At 34.0% G+C, this 17,874-nt stretch overlaps 1 protein-coding gene across 2 annotated transcripts; it reads left to right on the top strand.

The window, feature by feature from the left end:
* Positions 1-1,490: 1,490 nt before the first annotated feature.
* Positions 1,491-16,478, top strand: LOC128994693 (forkhead box protein C2-A-like). 2 transcript variants are annotated; one of them, XM_054419418.1, is made up of 5 exons: positions 1,491-1,530; positions 6,127-6,310; positions 13,919-14,092; positions 14,642-14,821; positions 15,758-16,478. In XM_054419418.1, the coding sequence occupies exons 2-5, from the start codon at positions 6,137-6,139 to the stop codon at positions 16,001-16,003; spliced, it is 774 nt and encodes a 257-aa protein (XP_054275393.1). In that variant the 5' UTR covers positions 1,491-1,530; positions 6,127-6,136; the 3' UTR covers positions 16,004-16,478. The 2 variants fall into 2 exon arrangements, with proteins under 2 accessions (XP_054275393.1, XP_054275392.1); XM_054419417.1 differs by lacking the exon at positions 1,491-1,530 and having other exon boundaries at positions 6,076-6,310.
* Positions 16,479-17,874: the final 1,396 nt, after the last annotated feature.

The following is a 17,874-nucleotide window of genomic DNA, read 5'->3' as shown; positions in this document are numbered from 1 at the left end:
GTAGTTGTTGGATTCAAATGGAACAAACACACACATAGGCACCACATCTTCTTCAGATTATGATAATATGTTACTATAATAAATTATATGATACTAGCAGAGTACCCGTCCTTCGTACGGGGTTGACATATAAGTATAAAATGCTTATTGCAGTATACTCAAGCTTTGCGTTTTCAATGGGGGAGGACACAGTTTTATAAAATTTTGTTCTTTAAATTTACGGTATGCTATAGTTAATAGTATAACACATCTATGAAGGCCATAATGTTCTACCACTGCACCTAAACAATAGGAAAAAATAAATTATCAAACATTCGCACAGTATCACAAATTATTCATTAAATTTAAAACTTAAACATAACTAACTGTAAACAATCCTACTTTGACAGTTCTCATTGTGAATCACAGCTTTTGTTGCTGCTTAGATGTAGCCAGAAATGCAAAAGAAAATAATAGTGCTGCACTCTGTTGGGAAACCTTATAACTTTTTAATGCTATTGCATATCATAGAACCAACTTGTCAAGTTAAAACAGCTGACTAAATTCTTTAATTTATTTCAAAAAATATGGAATACTCATAAGGTTAACACGGGGAAATATAGTGCCACTGGGGTGGAGTCCGGGCCGAACTGTTAGAGGTTTACAACTTAACATTTTAGGATTCTCCCTCCTTTTCCCGCATGGTTGAGCTCCTAGGTTCGTCTAATTTTTAATGTTATTCTAACAAAAATTTAAGAGTAAGTAAGAAATACTAACTACATAATCTGACTTTCCTGGTTTAATTCAATAATGTTATGAAACAAATAGAATTTTTAAGTGTGAAGTCTTTAATAATACAGATCTGATTGTTATAACGTTAACTTGTAACCTAATTATAATTTAATTGGTTGTTAAATTAAACAAAGGTAGCTCTCTTTAACTACCCATTGTTTAATGCAATCCAACCTTATCCTCATGTATGCCATTTGTTTTTGTTATAATCAGGATTTATTTTAATGGATTGAACAGAGCATTGTTAAACACGAAATCTAGATGAAAATTCCTGCGTCACAATCAACGAAACCAAATCATACAACTAGTAAAAAATAATTCTGTGGCAAGCATGGTTTTTGAATTTGTCTGTCAAAGAATAATAAACCCAATAATTTTTAATTATTTTCATATATGTATGGATTTATTGAGCAATTTTATTTATTTTGCAGAACGAATTTTATGTCCATGGAAATCAAAATAGTTAGTACTGTATCTCATCCATATGTGAAGGCGGAAAACATATCACAGATTAAAGCAACATTTTATTGGTCGATAATAAATCGATGAAAATATTTGAAAATTCTAATCGGAATCGCGTTGTTGAGCGTAGCACCGTGAGGTCGGAGGGGGGAGTATTGTTTACACGAAGATTTGTTTACCTTTTTTCGGAGAGGGGAGAAAAATGGAAGTTTAAACAAGTGACTGCAGCCACATCTGCTACAAACAAGTTGTGGAACCATATGTCATCCAGTTCACTTGAAAACTATGTCTGATAATGTACCGTATTTAGTTGTGAACATTTAATTGCTGCGCATTATCATTAGCGTATTTAGGTTTATGATTTCGAGGTTTGGTTTAGGTAGGCCTACACTGGTATCTCGTCTTAACTTCCATTCAGGATTGTTCTGTATTCTGATAGCTGATTGGATATAATCACAGCCACAGCATTCTCTGATACAATGCCGCGGCGAGACCATAGATAAGATATACAGTATATAATAACACGGCGAGACACACTAGCAACACCGCTGTTCCGGCAGGGTAATGGCACAGAAAACATACTACTATGGTAATGGTATTTGCACTCCTTTTCAATTAGGTACTACTACTACAGTTTTTTATGGTTCCTCGATGTAGTTTTATGTGATTGTATATTTTGTGCATTATTGGCAAGATTGAAGGTCTAGCTATCTTAAAAACTCAACAAGATATCCCACACATTTTACTGTAGATACACAACCGATTAATACAAATTCCATTCTCAAGTTAAATTTACAGCCCGTTTTAGAGTAAACTCCAGAATAAAAATTGGTAAAATAGCAATGAAGAAATAGTAAAAACAAACTCCGATGGAATCATTCCGTAAAACTTCCTTTACCTGATACAGTGATATTGAAATAAACTTTGATCGTATCAGGACTTAGTTTAATCAAATGTACTGTAAATTACCAATTTCATTCAAAATACCAAAGAGGCAACCTAAACAAAACTATTCCTTTTCTTGCTATGTAAGACATAAATCCAACTTTCATATGACTTTAAGAACTCTCTATGAGGTGATCGTTTAAACATGTTCTCTTGCATCAAATACTCCACAGATATTCTATAAAGATGAAATGTCTACTTTAGTACACAAAATCAATGGTAATACCACAGAAACGAATCTATAGATATTTTCTCTGTGGTGATACTAAGATTTATGGCTACAACAACACAAAATAAATAAACTGTTGAAAAATACTAGAACTCTTTGAACACAACATTCTCTGATGAACAGACAAACCTCACAAGAATAAATATTAACGTTCCGGCTCCAATGTTTATCATATCTGCTATTTTAAATCCGGCGTAGCAAAGTGTAAATAGGATTGTTTGGCTTACTTGTTCACAGCGAACAACCAGCACCTATACACAAATGTAAAAATTAAACACTTTGTATTGTTTGGTCCAATGTTACTTCACACGTAATATGCTTACGTCATGAGATTAAACCATTGACTTTGGATACTGCAAGTAGGTTTCTCGTCCCATTGTAAAATCTGTAGTTTTTCATGTCCGGTTGTGGGAGTATGTGGATTTGCAATATTACTCCCCCCTAATTAGTAAAAAAGTTCCGGCGTAGCATTTTCCTTTTGGTTACAAAGCAAGATAAAGTAAAGGCAAAACAATAAGTATCGATTCGTTTGATTGAATTAGCTTTTCATCTGGTGAAATAATAAGAAATAAATAGCAAATAGGGGGTGGTGCGCAAACTGCCCAGTTTATTAGGACCTCCAAAACTTGTTTCCGAGGGAAAATGAATCCAGTGCAATACCCATTTAACTTTACAACATTATGTTTGTTTAGAACAGCTACAAGATTAATACATAACTACTAATTTACGGTAAATTTGTTGATTTTATAGCTAATGGATGATTTACTTACCTCAATCAGGTCAGTTGTCAAAAAAGTAGCCTATATAAAATACATGTTCATAAACTCTTTAGTCTCTTGTCTACAACCTGGGGCCCATTTCATAATAAAATACAAACTAATATTATTAGTAAATCAGCTGATCGCCCAATGCAAATCTTATGGAAATTACAAGTTACAAGTTGTAACTTGTAACTTGTAGTTTATTATGAAATGGGCCCCAGACCGTGGTTAACCATTCAACTGAAGGATCAGCTGTTGGATTACAATTCGTATAAACCGTTATAAAGAAAGTTGGTCAGCAACACTGGATCTTTGAAAGTTTAAGAAATGATTGAAATGCAAGAAGGCTATGCACAATCGTCTTTTACGTTACTATTCGCAGCTGCACCAGATCATAGCTTAAAAATGACACCTCAATCGTGAAAATCGGTTAAGTAGGACTGCTGAAAATGGGATGGTGCAGAGCCTCCTTATTGTATTAAGTATATAGATTGTCAAATACTCATTACACATAAGAATGCCTATATTTTTATCAGCCATTGGTTTTGTATAGTGTAGTTAATTGTGCTTTGCAAAAACTGAAGCAAGTTTCAAATTAGGTAACTGAGTTACTTGATGTCGTCAAAACTTGTATCTTATTTTAAGTCAGATGTAAAACACGTTCTTTGATCTTGATTTATGATTACAGAGGACAAGCGTTAGTGTTTAAATATTTTATTGTTTTTTATTTCAAATAGTCTTAACGTTGATTAAAAGACAAACAAAATAAACTACAAAAAGCCTTTTACTTTCTATATCAACCGGGCAGGATCATGATTTACAATTATCGGTTGATCTGTTTAAGAATTATCATGCCAAAAGCGGTTTGTTTAATCTATAGCTCAGCCGACCAATAAAAATGGCAAATTCAAACGAAAAGATACTTAATTGACAGTTTTCAGGATTAAATAGTAATCGCATAAAACCAGACTTGTGTTATATGCAAGGAAAATTGAATGAGGCATGTTGATAAATACATATGATATTTTTGGAAAATAATATTTGACGCTTCCATTATCTAAATTAATTACTTTGGACTTCCATTACACTAGCTGTTTGTTGAAAACAGGTTAAACATTGATCCATATCAACCTAAAACTAGAACAGTGTACGCGTTTTATCAATGTAAAATAATTAAAGTTTAATAGTTGTATAAGCAAAAACTGAAAGGTTACAGTAACATTTGTTTGTAATTAAGTCTGCAATATTGGCATGATGAGGTTATTCTGTCTGTTATTATATCATGCGAAATCACTGTAGCAGTAGAATAATAGCAAAAAGTTGTAGTCATTTAGGTATGTCTTAGGCATATTAACTTTTCTAAATTTTGACGTAAATATCAACCCTAGACCATCAAAGTTGCAATGCAATGCAGCGCTGTCTGTGAGAAGTACTTTCTGTCTAGTTTCCATGGCAACAATAACAAATATCACAATGTTTACATTCTTAGTTTACATTTCCAAACGTAATTAATTTCACCCTACCACTCAGTTGGTTCAAATGTCTTTTCTACAATAGTTTAATCATGGACCAAACCATGTGTGTGTTATCTATGAATAGCTTCATTCAGATTTGAACTATCTAAAAACTACTCACTTTCCTCGTGATCGTATCGAGGACCTTCTGACTACCAAGTGAACAGACCATTTGCTTACTCAGCTATCGTTATTTACTCATAATATCCAAACTCTCACTGGTAGAAGTAATTTATTGATTAATCTCCATGGTAGCAGAGTGAAAACGACAATATTTACAATTGTTTTGTTTACTTTTTCATTCTAAAAATGCTATTAATGTTGGAAGTATGGAGAATGTTTAGGCCGACCGTTTTTAGAGAATTAAGTGCTGAAATGGTCTACATTATCGTATAAAATTATATTCGAACTGTATCGATATTCAAGCCATGTTTAATTAAACAACATGCTCCGTCTCTGTCTGGACGTCGATTTTTTACTTTAAATGAAAAATTAAATTAAGCGCATTTTAATTTTCTTTCCAATTTTAAGACGTAGATTCCATGGTATATTTATGTTTAGAGCTGAAATAAACAATTCTTTGGAACATAAAATAATTACTCGACTGATAAACAAAGCAATAACGAAAACAACAAGGTCTACCACATAAGCAAGGCCTGCGCGTGGTGAGTTGCGCATATCGTACTATTTCCGTAGGAATTTGTGTAGAAGATATAATCAAGATGTGTCGCTGTCACTGTGCATATTTTAAATTACCTATTCTATTGCAGTTAATATCTGTGTAATGGAGACGATGGGTTCAGCAAAATGAATAGAATACGTAAAAGGTATCAATTATTGTTATCAATTATCAATCATTGAGATACTGTTTTAAACTAAACTGTGTGAAGACATTTTGTGACATTCTACAAAAACTTCCGGTTAACAATCGACCTAATAATCAGTTACATTTCGCCAGGAAACTTTTTGTTTACTGTTCCACTCTTCAGGCAACTTTGTTTATTCAGGTTTTCGTTTCGACATCCGCATTAAGAATTCACCCGCTATCAAGACTATAATTGTAGACCATCGACCGGGCAAATTAAACAAAACTGGCTTCTCGTTTGAATAAAAGAGGGAATCAATAAAGAAACAATTAGACACAATTATTTAAGTTTGCTTTCGGTCGTTTCCTTCCCCCGTCGGCGTTATCGCGGCCACGTCAGCGCAAACAAATAAACAGTAAACAAAAAGCAATCAAAACATGTGTTCTCGCAGCGTGTTTGCTCTAGACGGATGGGAGAGCCAAACAACTCATATTTAAATAAATAAACGCGCCCCTCCACCACTCCCTTGTTTGCGATCCCTCCCTAAAGAGGGCTAGACTAGAAAATATCATTTAGTGAGTGGCGAGCCGTCGAACCGTGCGTATCGGAGCTGTTATCTCTTATCTGTTGTGTTGTAGTTATGTACTGATGTTACCGGTGCACTCCACTCCGACTACACCGGAAGTAGATTCTTCTCCTCTGCCAGAGATGAGCGCTCAACAGACAGTCGCATGGTCACTTCCGTTGTCGCTGTATTACCGCCAACAGTATGAACTGCAAGCGAGACTCCTGCCTTATTTCCAGCTGGCGAAGGCAAAAAGAGTGAGTATTGTTGTGTTGTTTGTTTATACAATTTAATTAAATTGTGATTTTGTTATGTAATTCTCGTTTATCGTCTTTAACAAATCTACATAAGTATTAATGGACAACTGTATACCAAATCATAGTTATAACTTCCAGTAAATACATTTCTCCAATGTAAGATGCTGACAATAGGCAAATCCTCTACAAAATAAGGTGAGCTCACATACATAGGCCTAGTAGGTACCAAAATACTCAATTTACCTTTTCATTACTGTAGAACAAAATATTGTGAGAGAATTCAAATAACTACAGGAGGTACCTGTAATTTGATAGCCTAACAATGCTAATATTTACTCAGCTGTAAATGTTTAGGCTTTATTTGAAGAACTGGTGTTATACAAAGGCTCTTTCCTGCATTGTTTATCTAATAGTGAAAGCTACATTTTAAATTTTGTTCATCGTTAACGTTTGGTTTGTTCTACTTTTAGAAATAAAATTTATAACTGACGTGATATTTATATAATAAGATGGTATGTAATAAGATCTTACTTGTTTTGAATATTGAAATTGAATTAAACTGAAACTTGAATAGAACATTAACATTGGTTACTGAATCAAAATTACAAAATTATTCTTGACTGGCTTAAACTGATGAATTAAAATAGGCAATTAAAACGAAAACATACTTAACTTGACACCTTCATTACCTTAAAAATGTTCATAATTCATTTAAATCTTAATAATAATTTGTTTATTGTAGTCAACAAAATATATTGAATTACAAACATCAGATAGCATAATTTATGTGAAAAATTATACAATTTATTGTTTACATTTTCTCAGTTTGAAAGTATTTCTAAAAAATCAACAGTTTTTTTACACTAGTGCCTGAATCATTTTGCGGTTTTTCCTAGAGTTTAGAATCCTAGCGGTTGATCATGAAATCGTCAATAGAGTACAGCACATTGGACATCGAAAGGCGTTTTAGCCGAGATTTGAATTGGTTTTTTGTTTCGGCATGTTTGATGCTGGCAGGAAGTTTGTTGAGGATTGTGATACCAATTTGCGATGGAAAAAAGACTTGAACACCACACTTCTATGCTGCAGAGTCTGGTAATTGTCCCTGTCCATAGTCTCATAATCATGGACATTTCGGCCCTGCACTAGTGAGCATTCATATTTACAGTACATGGCCACATCCAAGATGTAGAGACAGGGTACAGTGAGCAATCTCAACGCCCGTGCATTAATTACACCAAGCCCTCAAAGGGTCCCAAAAAATGTTCCTTAGTTGTGCCAAACCCAAGCCAAATTAAAACTTTGTTAAATTTATGGAGAAATTAATTAAATTACTTTGGATAATTAGTAGGGGTGAGTTGCCGGCGGAGGGATGTGCTCGTTTACGTGTCATGCACGTACCTAACCTAACCTAACTTATCCTAACCTAACCTACTCAACTATACAAAGACTTGGCTTGGTTAAGGAACGTATGAGGTGGCTCTCTGTAGTAGTAGTTGGCACAATTTAGGAATACCCGACTACCTGACTCAAATCAGTTGGCGCAAGTATTGCCCGCCCATCCCAACACCTAGAAAGCATTTTTACATGAGTCTCTCCTCCGCAATTTGCAGATAATCCTCACTGCCTTTTTCTGAAGTTTGAAAACCCGTTTCAGCCTGAAGATAGCACAGCTTTCCCACATAAATTTCATAAGTTACAACTCTTGTCTTTTTTCATATTGTTCAGATACTTTAACAGCAAAAAATATCAACATGTTAATCGTTTTTTTTGTGTGCATTTTCGTCTAGGCATTTTTTTCAGTAAAGTAAGCCTTCTGCTTCTGTTAAACATATCCGCTACAAAATCCTAAAAACCGCTGATGGATGGCTTAAGATTTTAAAGCCATCTTTACCAAAAATAGACGATATCAGCAATCTGACATATAGGTACTTTCTCCCATTAGCTTGTCAACAACTTTTATGGCAATTGGAGCTGTACCATTTTGTTTAGAGTTTAAAGGAATATAACATGCTAAGTTTTAATCTAAATTGGTCGAGACATTCTTTTAAAATCCTATTTTCCATTATTTTATTGGTTTTAATGGAAAAATCACACAAGTTGCAATGACTTTTGACCCCTAACTTTTACAGCAATGGAGGTTGTAACGTTTGTTTAGAGTTAAAAGGACTACAACCTACTAAATTTTATTCAAAATTGATCGAGCTTTTTTTTTTAATATCAATTTTTCTGATAGTTAATAGCGTGTATGCCCTAAATACATGGTGCTCCTAGCTGTATGCGCCAGAACCTACGGTTACCGCAGCACAGCTGAAGCTCTATATTTAATTCTTTTTGTCATAGATACAAATATACAAATATATACAAATATAGATTTTATCATAGATTAGTAGCCCTATAAAATTTCATAGAAATCGGCCCACAAACGTGGTCTGTTGTTCTGTATACATCCACACCAGGTTAACACCTTAGGTCAGGAAAAATCGGGACATTGCCCCCCTCCCTCCTGGATTAGCATAGGCTTTAATACGGGCATAAGGAACCAAAATCGGGACTGTCCCAGCAGAATCGGGACGAGTGGCAACCCGGAACCACACATACAGGCACACACACAGAAATCACTTGGAAAACCACTTTTTGGGTTCAGGGAGACCCAAAACCCATATACCCAAAAACAATACTTTATCCATGTACTGTGTATAGCAAGAGAAAGTAAAAGAATACTATGCTGGGGGTTTTTTTATCAATCTAATATAAATCCAATTAACCAAGAGTGCCCAGAAATATGAAATAAACAACACGTTGACATATAAAATAAACACTGTACACAATTTGTTTTTGAAACCAATTTATTATGTACACAATATGTTATAATTATAAAACAACAGGGATGAGAAATTTAATCATGGATTGTAGTGTAAGTAAATATTAATTAAGAGATGGCAAGGCAAGAATTTATTCAACTTGATAACTATATTTGTTTGTATGGTAAACAACATCAATTTCTAGTGTCGATATTCTTTCTCGCATTTATATGGTTCTGACATCAGAACAAAGATACAATAAAAATACTTATAGTGTAAACAGGGCAATGACCTCAAACTTGATATTTCCTTAAAGTAGTATTTTAAATAATTGTTTTGAATGTTTAATTTCATTGCTAATTAAACTCATTTTTTGATAGTTACAAAAAACACATTCTAAATAACTTGATTACTGTTTTATTATAGAGGAGACCATATACTTATTGTAAATCAGGAATCTCTATTACACCTAGCGATTCTATGAAAAATAACCCAATATCTTGTTCAATCAATAATTTAAACAAAATTTAATGTCTTAAAGGAGTTTTTATAGTATTTTTTGTGAATAGAGTACATAGTTTAAAAAAAACCAATGAATGCAAAGACAAAAAAAATCCAATATTCCTTTCAGTTTACAGATGTTAACTGAATTCAAAACTCATTTTCTCTTCTGACATTGTATTTGTATGAGGATCAGAGATTTTAAAAATACCTTAAAGTGACTAACCAAAATAGAGTGATTACGAAACCTGTTGTAATCCTGTGATTATTGTTGTTAGGATAATTTGTTATGCCTGAAGGCTCAGTACTCTTTACCTTTCTCCTAACGTTCATGTAGATATATAAAATAACATCATACTCAACTATTCATGAAGATGTTTGGTTTCAAGGTATTAAAAATTTGAAATATTTAAATTTTATTTTGTAATGTAATTATAAGAATGAGATAGAAAACTGTGTTAAGGAAATTTTCTAAATTATATTTCTATTTTCTAGGTTTCTGGGACCTAGGTAAAAGGGGTGATTTGAAATGATTAAATTATATATGTAATAAAATAAACTGTTACCTTGTTCAATATCCTTTTCAATATCATTAAAAAGGATATTGAACAAGGTAACAGTTTATTTTACTATTCTACTATTTTACTAATCATCAATATCCAGTAGTAGGAAAATGAACTCTGAATTAATTATATATGAATTCTGACAACACATATTTGAGAGTGTATTTTATGATGAACATGAATTTAGGATAGAGTGAGATGATCTGCGTAGCCTTTGTACTGACTAAGATCAGGTGGATTCTACCAAAACACCACTATAAAAACAGGCCTTGCTGCTTGCTGCAGCGCAACACTACGTCACAGTGGTGGATAGTTGTGAAATCTTACTATTAAAATCTGACAATCAGCCAGATTCCTTACCTAAAACATATGGGATATTGCTGTGAATCTATCAACAAATCTATCCACTAGTGTGACGTCATGGATCCTGCAGCATGGCCTGGTTTTCTAGTGGGGCCTTGGTTCTACCCGGTAGCCTGAAGTTCAATTCAAGATGGAGGATTATATGGATTGAAATATAGTTTGAAGTTGAACATATCTCTATTGTACAAGCTCTTAACATTCTAAAACTAACTTTTTCCAACGATTGTGTGCTTTTTGTGCTATTAACATATCAGAGCTTGCAATGGATGGGGAAAAACTAATTTACGGATTTTCAAAATGATTTTGTAAATATGTACTTAAAAAACAGTTAGGAAGTTTCAGTTCATCCAGTGCATAGTTTGGATATTTGTGAATATTTTACAGTTTATTTCAACTCGATAGACACTTTAATAATGCCACGAGGTTATTTTTGTAGGATGTTTACGCGGTAACCAGCCGGCGGGTGGAACCCTCTTAACATTCTTGCCATTAAGACTGATTTTATAAATATACAGTGTATCCGGTAAGGAAAAAATGAAACAGGTTTAATGGGTCAAATTAAAACAAAAACCAAGAGTAATATTGTTTACAAAAATGCCTCGTTAGTGAGATAAGAGTATGCGCCATTTTGTTTTTTACTTCCTACCCCTATACATATAGTATATGGAGAAAGTATTGTTTTTGTCAAAAATTTTTTCGAGTTTGAGTCTTGAGTGGATATATCTGTTTTGGGTCCCCTTGGACCTAAAAAAAGAGGTTTTCTAAGTGATGTCTGTGTGTGTGAGTGTGTCTACAGACTACACCTGTGGTCCGATTTTGATGAAATTCGGTTTGTAGGTACAAAATCCATGGTATCTTCAGGCGTTTTTTTTTCATTTTTTTGAAATTTTGATTTTTAATGTTTCTTCAAATTAATTTTATAATTTCCTCATGGCCCGAACGATTTTGATCAAAATTTAGTATGTTGTAGCCTTTTAAATTCTAAACAAAATGGTAGAAGTCCCATTATTTTAAAAATTACAGTCCAAAAGTTATTGTAAATTATGTCATTATCCCATAAAATAAGAGAAAATCATATTTAAAAAATCCGGTTTTGATTGAAATTAGTATGTTATAATCCTTATAATTCCAAACAACATAATGCTACCCTGCTGTAAAAATTACGGTTCAAAAGTTATTGAAACTTATGTATATTATTTTCTTATAAAAAACCATTAAAAAAGGAAAATGGATTTTTTTAACCCGATTCTGATTTAAATTTGTCCGTTATGGTCCTTATAATTCCAAACAAAATAGTGCGTCCCTTCATTCCTGTAAAAATTACTGTTCAAAAGTTAATGCAACTTTTGTTATGATAAATGTTGTTGACAAGGTAATGGGAGAAAGGGGTGAGGTTCATAATGTCCAAATTTCACAAACTCCAACGTCTAAAATATTAAATAAACAGTGCGTTTCATAACCTCCAAACTTCATAAACTCCAAAACTATAACTTTCAAATAAGCACAGTTTCACAATGTCCAAATTTCACAAACTCCAACGTTAATATATTAAATAAACAGTGCGTTTCATAACCTCCAAATTTCATAAACTCCAAAACTATAACTTTCAAATAATCACCGATTCACAATGTCCAAATTTCACAAACTCCAACGTTTAAATATCAAATAAACAAAGCGGTTTATAACCTCCAAGTTTCATAAGCTCCAACGGTACAGTCTCTGCCAGAAGTCGCTGCAGAGGTTGCCGTGCCATAACAAAAAAACTACTGATGTAATCATCATGAAATTTTAACAGCTATTAGAAAATATACTTATAAAATATATTTATATGTTTTAAAATTTTTCATCGGTAAAAAAAAATCTCTTACGATATTTGTAGTGGCTTTTTAATTGAGAGACGGAACAGTTAAGAAACTCAGTGAATTAAAGCTATTAAAAATATAAAAATGTAAATTTGATTTGCACATTGTGTGCTAACACATATTTGAGTCACACAGCTGAGTGTTCTTCAATCATTAAAATGCACGTATAATCAGTAGTTGAGCGCTGGCGAACGGTGCCTGCTATCTGACTGTGGCAACCACTGTAGAGACTTCTGGCCCAGACTGTACCGTTGGAGGTTATGAAATTTGGACATTATGAACCGCACTGTTTATTTGGTATCTTAACGTTGGAGTTTGTGAAACTTGGACATTGTGAAACAGTGATTACTTGAATGTTATAGATTTGGAGCTTATGAAATTTGGAGGTTATGAACCGCTCTGTTTATTTAATATTTAAACGTTGGAGTTTGTGAAACTTGGACATTGTGAACTAGTGATTATTTGAATGTTATAGTTTTGGAGCTTATGAAATTTGGACATTATGAAACGTGCTGTTCATTTAATATTTTAAGCGTTGGAGTTTGTGAAATTTGGAGTTTATGAAACGCTCCCGGAGAAAGTATATGTGCCAGATTGCTGATACCGTTTATTTATGTTTAAATAGGGCCTATATCAAAAACTTGTTAAGATATCTTTACAAATTTTTTTACAAAGAAGTTTTATCAACTCAAAATTTATTTCAGAAAAAATAATCTAAAAAAGTGTTGTTCCAAAATGGCGGCCATTTTTTTATAACTTAAATTACTAAAAGTGGCTGGTTTTATGAAAAAGTGCAAAAAACACTTTTATTTTGCATCTAAAATCCTTATATAATTTTTTATTTAAAATCCTTATATATAATACGGGAAGGTGATTTCTTCAAAACACTACTCCTCCGTTAATAATGGAAAAATGTTTACAAATAATGATGTGTCAAAATTAAGTATTTTTTTGTGTAGATACCCCCTTTCACCAATTCCTGTAATAAAAGTCCTCAAGCTTTGCTCCGCAGGCTATCAATATCCCAATGTATTTCTTATGAAGAAAAGATTTTGTTTACTTACAGACAAATAATTTGTATTAATTACAGCTGTTCATAGTAAACACATGATACACGATATAAAAGGGTTCGTTTTCAGAGTGAGTTTGTTTTTGGTTTCGATAACTGGAGTGGAGTGAGCGTTCGTTAACTGGAGTGCAATTATTTTACATTATCTTTGAGTTGACTCTCGGGAATTATGACTTGTTTGTTTTGAAATAACGCCTGTAATACCTTGCGATTGCTCGAATGCGAGCAACAGGTGCACAAGTTATCTATAAAACGACACCAAATTTGAAAAAGTCAAATAATTAATAGTTGCGCCTAAAAATTTTGTTTTCCCTAAAACCGCATATGTAGGTTAATATATGACAAATTTATAACACGACATTTCCTACTTTCAATTGAAGTATTGTTTTATGTTTTTGTGAAATAATTTATTCAATTTAAGTGTAATAAATTACGATTTATTGCAGGAGCTGGGAAGGCCAGTTGAGGACATGTTATACCCCCGACCTGAGAAGCCACCGTACTCCTACATTGCGCTGATAGCGATGGCCATAACCTCTGCGCCCAATCAGAGACTCACACTCAGCGGAATCTACCAGTTCATCAGCGACAGGTTCCCTTACTACCGTCACAACTGCCAGGTGAGTCTACGTTGATGTCAAATAAAAAATACAACATTACAAACTAGGCCCTTGCAATAAACGTAAGAGAAACTTGAGTGATGACGTTTTGCCCTCCTCAGAGCAGTTCACGGGTACTGGTGTAAAGCACTACTACAGTAATACGTAATGCAGAAATGTTAGCAATTAGTAATTAGTTTCTGTCTTTGACGTAGCTGACCCCGACCTAGTTTGTAGTGTTAGTGTTGGCGACTGCGGAAGCCTTATTTTTATGTACAGTTATTCCTAAAAAAAAGTTCAAAGGAAACAAAAATTAATTTAGACATCCGGTGAAAGGATATAGTCCTAACCTCTGAAGTTTTCATTCAGTTTACTACATTGCTCCATGGAAAAAAACGTATTTTAACAGTCAATTGTCATACAATTTACAAAGACATTTTTTATCAGTATCCACAATCCTTTTGGCCAATTTATGTGCGAAAGTATCCAAACAAGTTTTATGTTAGTTACCGTGTCTTGTAATATCGACCAACTCATCAGCATCTATAATTTATAAATTTATTCTTCTAGGGTTGGCAGAACTCAATCCGGCACAACCTGAGCCTCAATGACTGCTTTGTGCGTGTTCCCCGTGAAAGGGGGAGGGAGGGAGGGGGTAAAGGTAGTTTTTGGACCTTGGACCCTGTTAAGGCTGCCAACATGTTCGAAAGAGGTAACTTCCGAAGAAGGCGACCTCGACGTCAGAGACAGGTAACTTTTATTATATGTTTCTTTTCTTTTCCGCTTACCTAGGAAATTAGAATTTTGTTTTTGTTAGATAACAGGCCAAATCTTGATCTTACTCCTATCTAACATTGACCTTTTTCTAGAAATTGCATCATTTATTGAGGGAAAACATAAGCAGATGCCTTTAGGGGGTTCCGAACCCCACCCCAATTAGCATTCCGTATCACATTCAGGCCCTAACCAACTTATTCCGTCCAGCTGACGGTGACATGGTGGTTGAATTAACTTAATGTGTTCCACTAACATGTAGCTGTGAATATAGCTCTGACTCTTATATACATGGGTGGGTTTAATTCACATATGTGTACAATGCAGATTAAGCTTACGTTATGTGTGGCATAGCAGGTTGGAAGGCCAATCTTAAACAAATGTTATCCAGCTTGAGTGGAAGTTGACGGCTTTAGTGGGTTAAATAGGGATGGCGCACATCACCTGGTTTGCTTCCTTTTACACTAGTATAGAGAACTCACATTTTTTTAGTTTGAATTTTATTTTTGTTAAGCCTGGCAGCCTCTTTTAACCTTGCAAATGCCCATCCACATAGGCTAGGGACCTGTGTGTCGAATGTATCCAGCAAAGCAAGGGGTGATCCGGAAAAGTACAAGGGTATTGATAAAAAGTAGTGGCAGGTACCAGGATTTGATCCCACGACATCACTGCCTAGGGCCTAAAGTCTGTGGCATTACCAACTGAGCTACCGAACCACCAATATGTAGTATGGACGTGTTTTGTTGAAATTTATGTAGGAACTTGAGACAATGTACAAAAGTGACATTGATAAAGAGTTAGTTAAAGGGTTAGTTAATAGGCTAATCGTATCTCAATAATAAAAACTATAGGATCAAGAGGTTGTGGGATTTTATAGTTAGATTTTTTTCTTAAAAACTTGTATTTTTCCAGCCTGAAATTATGCCAGTAGAAGTGGAGCTCACAGAACCAGAACATACATCTTGGACTCCATTGAGGGAAGTTGAGGAAAAAACTGAAGAAAAAACTGAAGGATACCCCGAAGGAAACTCTCAGTCTATCAAGTCGAAGGCCCAAAGGCAAACCAAGACATCACTTTTTACCATTGAAAACTTGATCAGGCATTCCAGTGATAGTGAACTGCCTGATACTAACGTTCAAGATATCAAAGTAGACTAACTACTTACTGTAGGCTGTAAATTATTGTAGCACGGTACAACTTATATTGCACAGGGCATTTTTATCTATTTACAGTTTCTAAGGAAATAATTTAGATTAGACTTTCCTCGATTTATAGCCTTAACAAACTATCTTGGCAATTACAAGTTACTGTCTTGGCAATTACAAGTTAAATGGATTTATATGTTTTTACAAAAATTGCAACATTTCTATGCTTTGTAGTACCATTAAAAACAATAAAATATTAACAAAGTAATAATATCTGTATGTAGGAACAGATCGTCACTTGTTTTTCATGTGGTTATGTTTAAAACTACATGAATCATACACTGTAACGCTCCTTTCACACTATACGATTTCGCTCGTACGAGTGTTAATCGTACGTGCAGATGATCGTGGGTCTGTCACTTTCACACTATACGATTTGTAATCGTACGATTAAAAAAATCTTAACCCCCACTCCACTAGAACAGAGTTCATTGACATTTCAGTTTAAAGTTTTAAGTAGTATGGATCGCGAGGAAATTATTGCTACTTTGATAATTTATCGGAGAAAAATAAATTTAATAATAGTCGTATTTAAATTTGAGACGTGAGGAAGTGGGGATGCTTAAAACATTATTTAAATACCTGAGAAATGACGAAGAAAGGTTTTTCAACTATTTTCGGATTTCAAGAGAATCGTTTAAAGCTTCAAGATCAATCACATTCATAATTTTAACTATATAGACAAAACTGTAATTAATAACAAAAACTAAATAATAAAATACTGTATGCACAGGTAGTTCAACTCAATAATTAAACAATTAAACAACTGTAAACGCAAAATATCTGAAAACTATACGCAACAAACTGCACTTGGGGAGGGCTACCGCACGACTACAATCGTGTAGTGTGAAAGGGGCCATATGGTCACATGGCCACTAGCAGTAGACACGATTTTTACTCGTGCGGGAGTCGGATACCAACCGTGTGCACCTACGGTCGCTACGCGGGTGAAAATCGTACACGGTTGGTAATCGTATAATGTGAAAGGGGCCATAAGCTCCAATGCGATACAACAAATACGATTAATAACCGCACGAGCGAAATCGTATAGTGTGAAAGGAGCGTAAGTGGTTCAGATGGATCTGAACGAGGAGTCTACTGTAGTTAGGAATTAAATATGAAGTTTTGTTGTTTTGTACTTTTAGTGTAATTTTGTTTTTAAATTAGTTAGATAAGGTTCAAATATACTGTGATTTTGATTATTAATTCTGAATCAAAAATATATTCAATGGATCAAACATAGAAACAGAAATTTTAAAGGTTCCTTTTATAAAAAAGTTGTTAAACACACGCTAAAGAAATTAGATGATACTCTAAATTGATTTGTTACTACTAAAATTCAAACATTTTATTTGGATAATTAAAATGTGTATTTGTACATAAACTAAGAAATTGTATAAAGGCTACTTACAGTCTTCGCAATCCTGATTAATTGAGCACTACGGCCGTTTCGGAGATAACTCCATCGTCGGGTGCGTAGTCATCATACACTAAACTGAACTAGGCCTATTTACATATTTACATTTTTTACGAGGTTTCTTCATTTTCATTGCGTCAAATTTTAATAAATAGTACATGCAACACAAGACACGGACACGACACGAAAACATTCAGGCACGTGCACGGCTAAAAACTGACGACCGACTGATCGAACTTTATCACTGCAAAGGTTGGGTGGACGACTGGAATAACTGATAACATGTGTACCAACATAGCTGCTCAAATTATACCTTGTCCTTTTTGATTTGTATTGTAGTGCTCAATTAATCAGGATTGCGAAGACTGTAAGTAGCCTTTATATATTTATTACACGCAATCTGCCA

Source organism: Macrosteles quadrilineatus, unplaced genomic scaffold (genome assembly GCF_028750875.1).
Source record: "Macrosteles quadrilineatus isolate MER2022 unplaced genomic scaffold, UCM_ALF_1.0 Scaffold_5__1_contigs__length_97177068, whole genome shotgun sequence".
NCBI classification, from domain to species: domain Eukaryota; kingdom Metazoa; phylum Arthropoda; class Insecta; order Hemiptera; family Cicadellidae; genus Macrosteles; species Macrosteles quadrilineatus.
The sequence above is the reverse complement of the archived record's forward strand: the minus strand, read 5'-3'. Positions and strand labels throughout refer to the sequence as shown.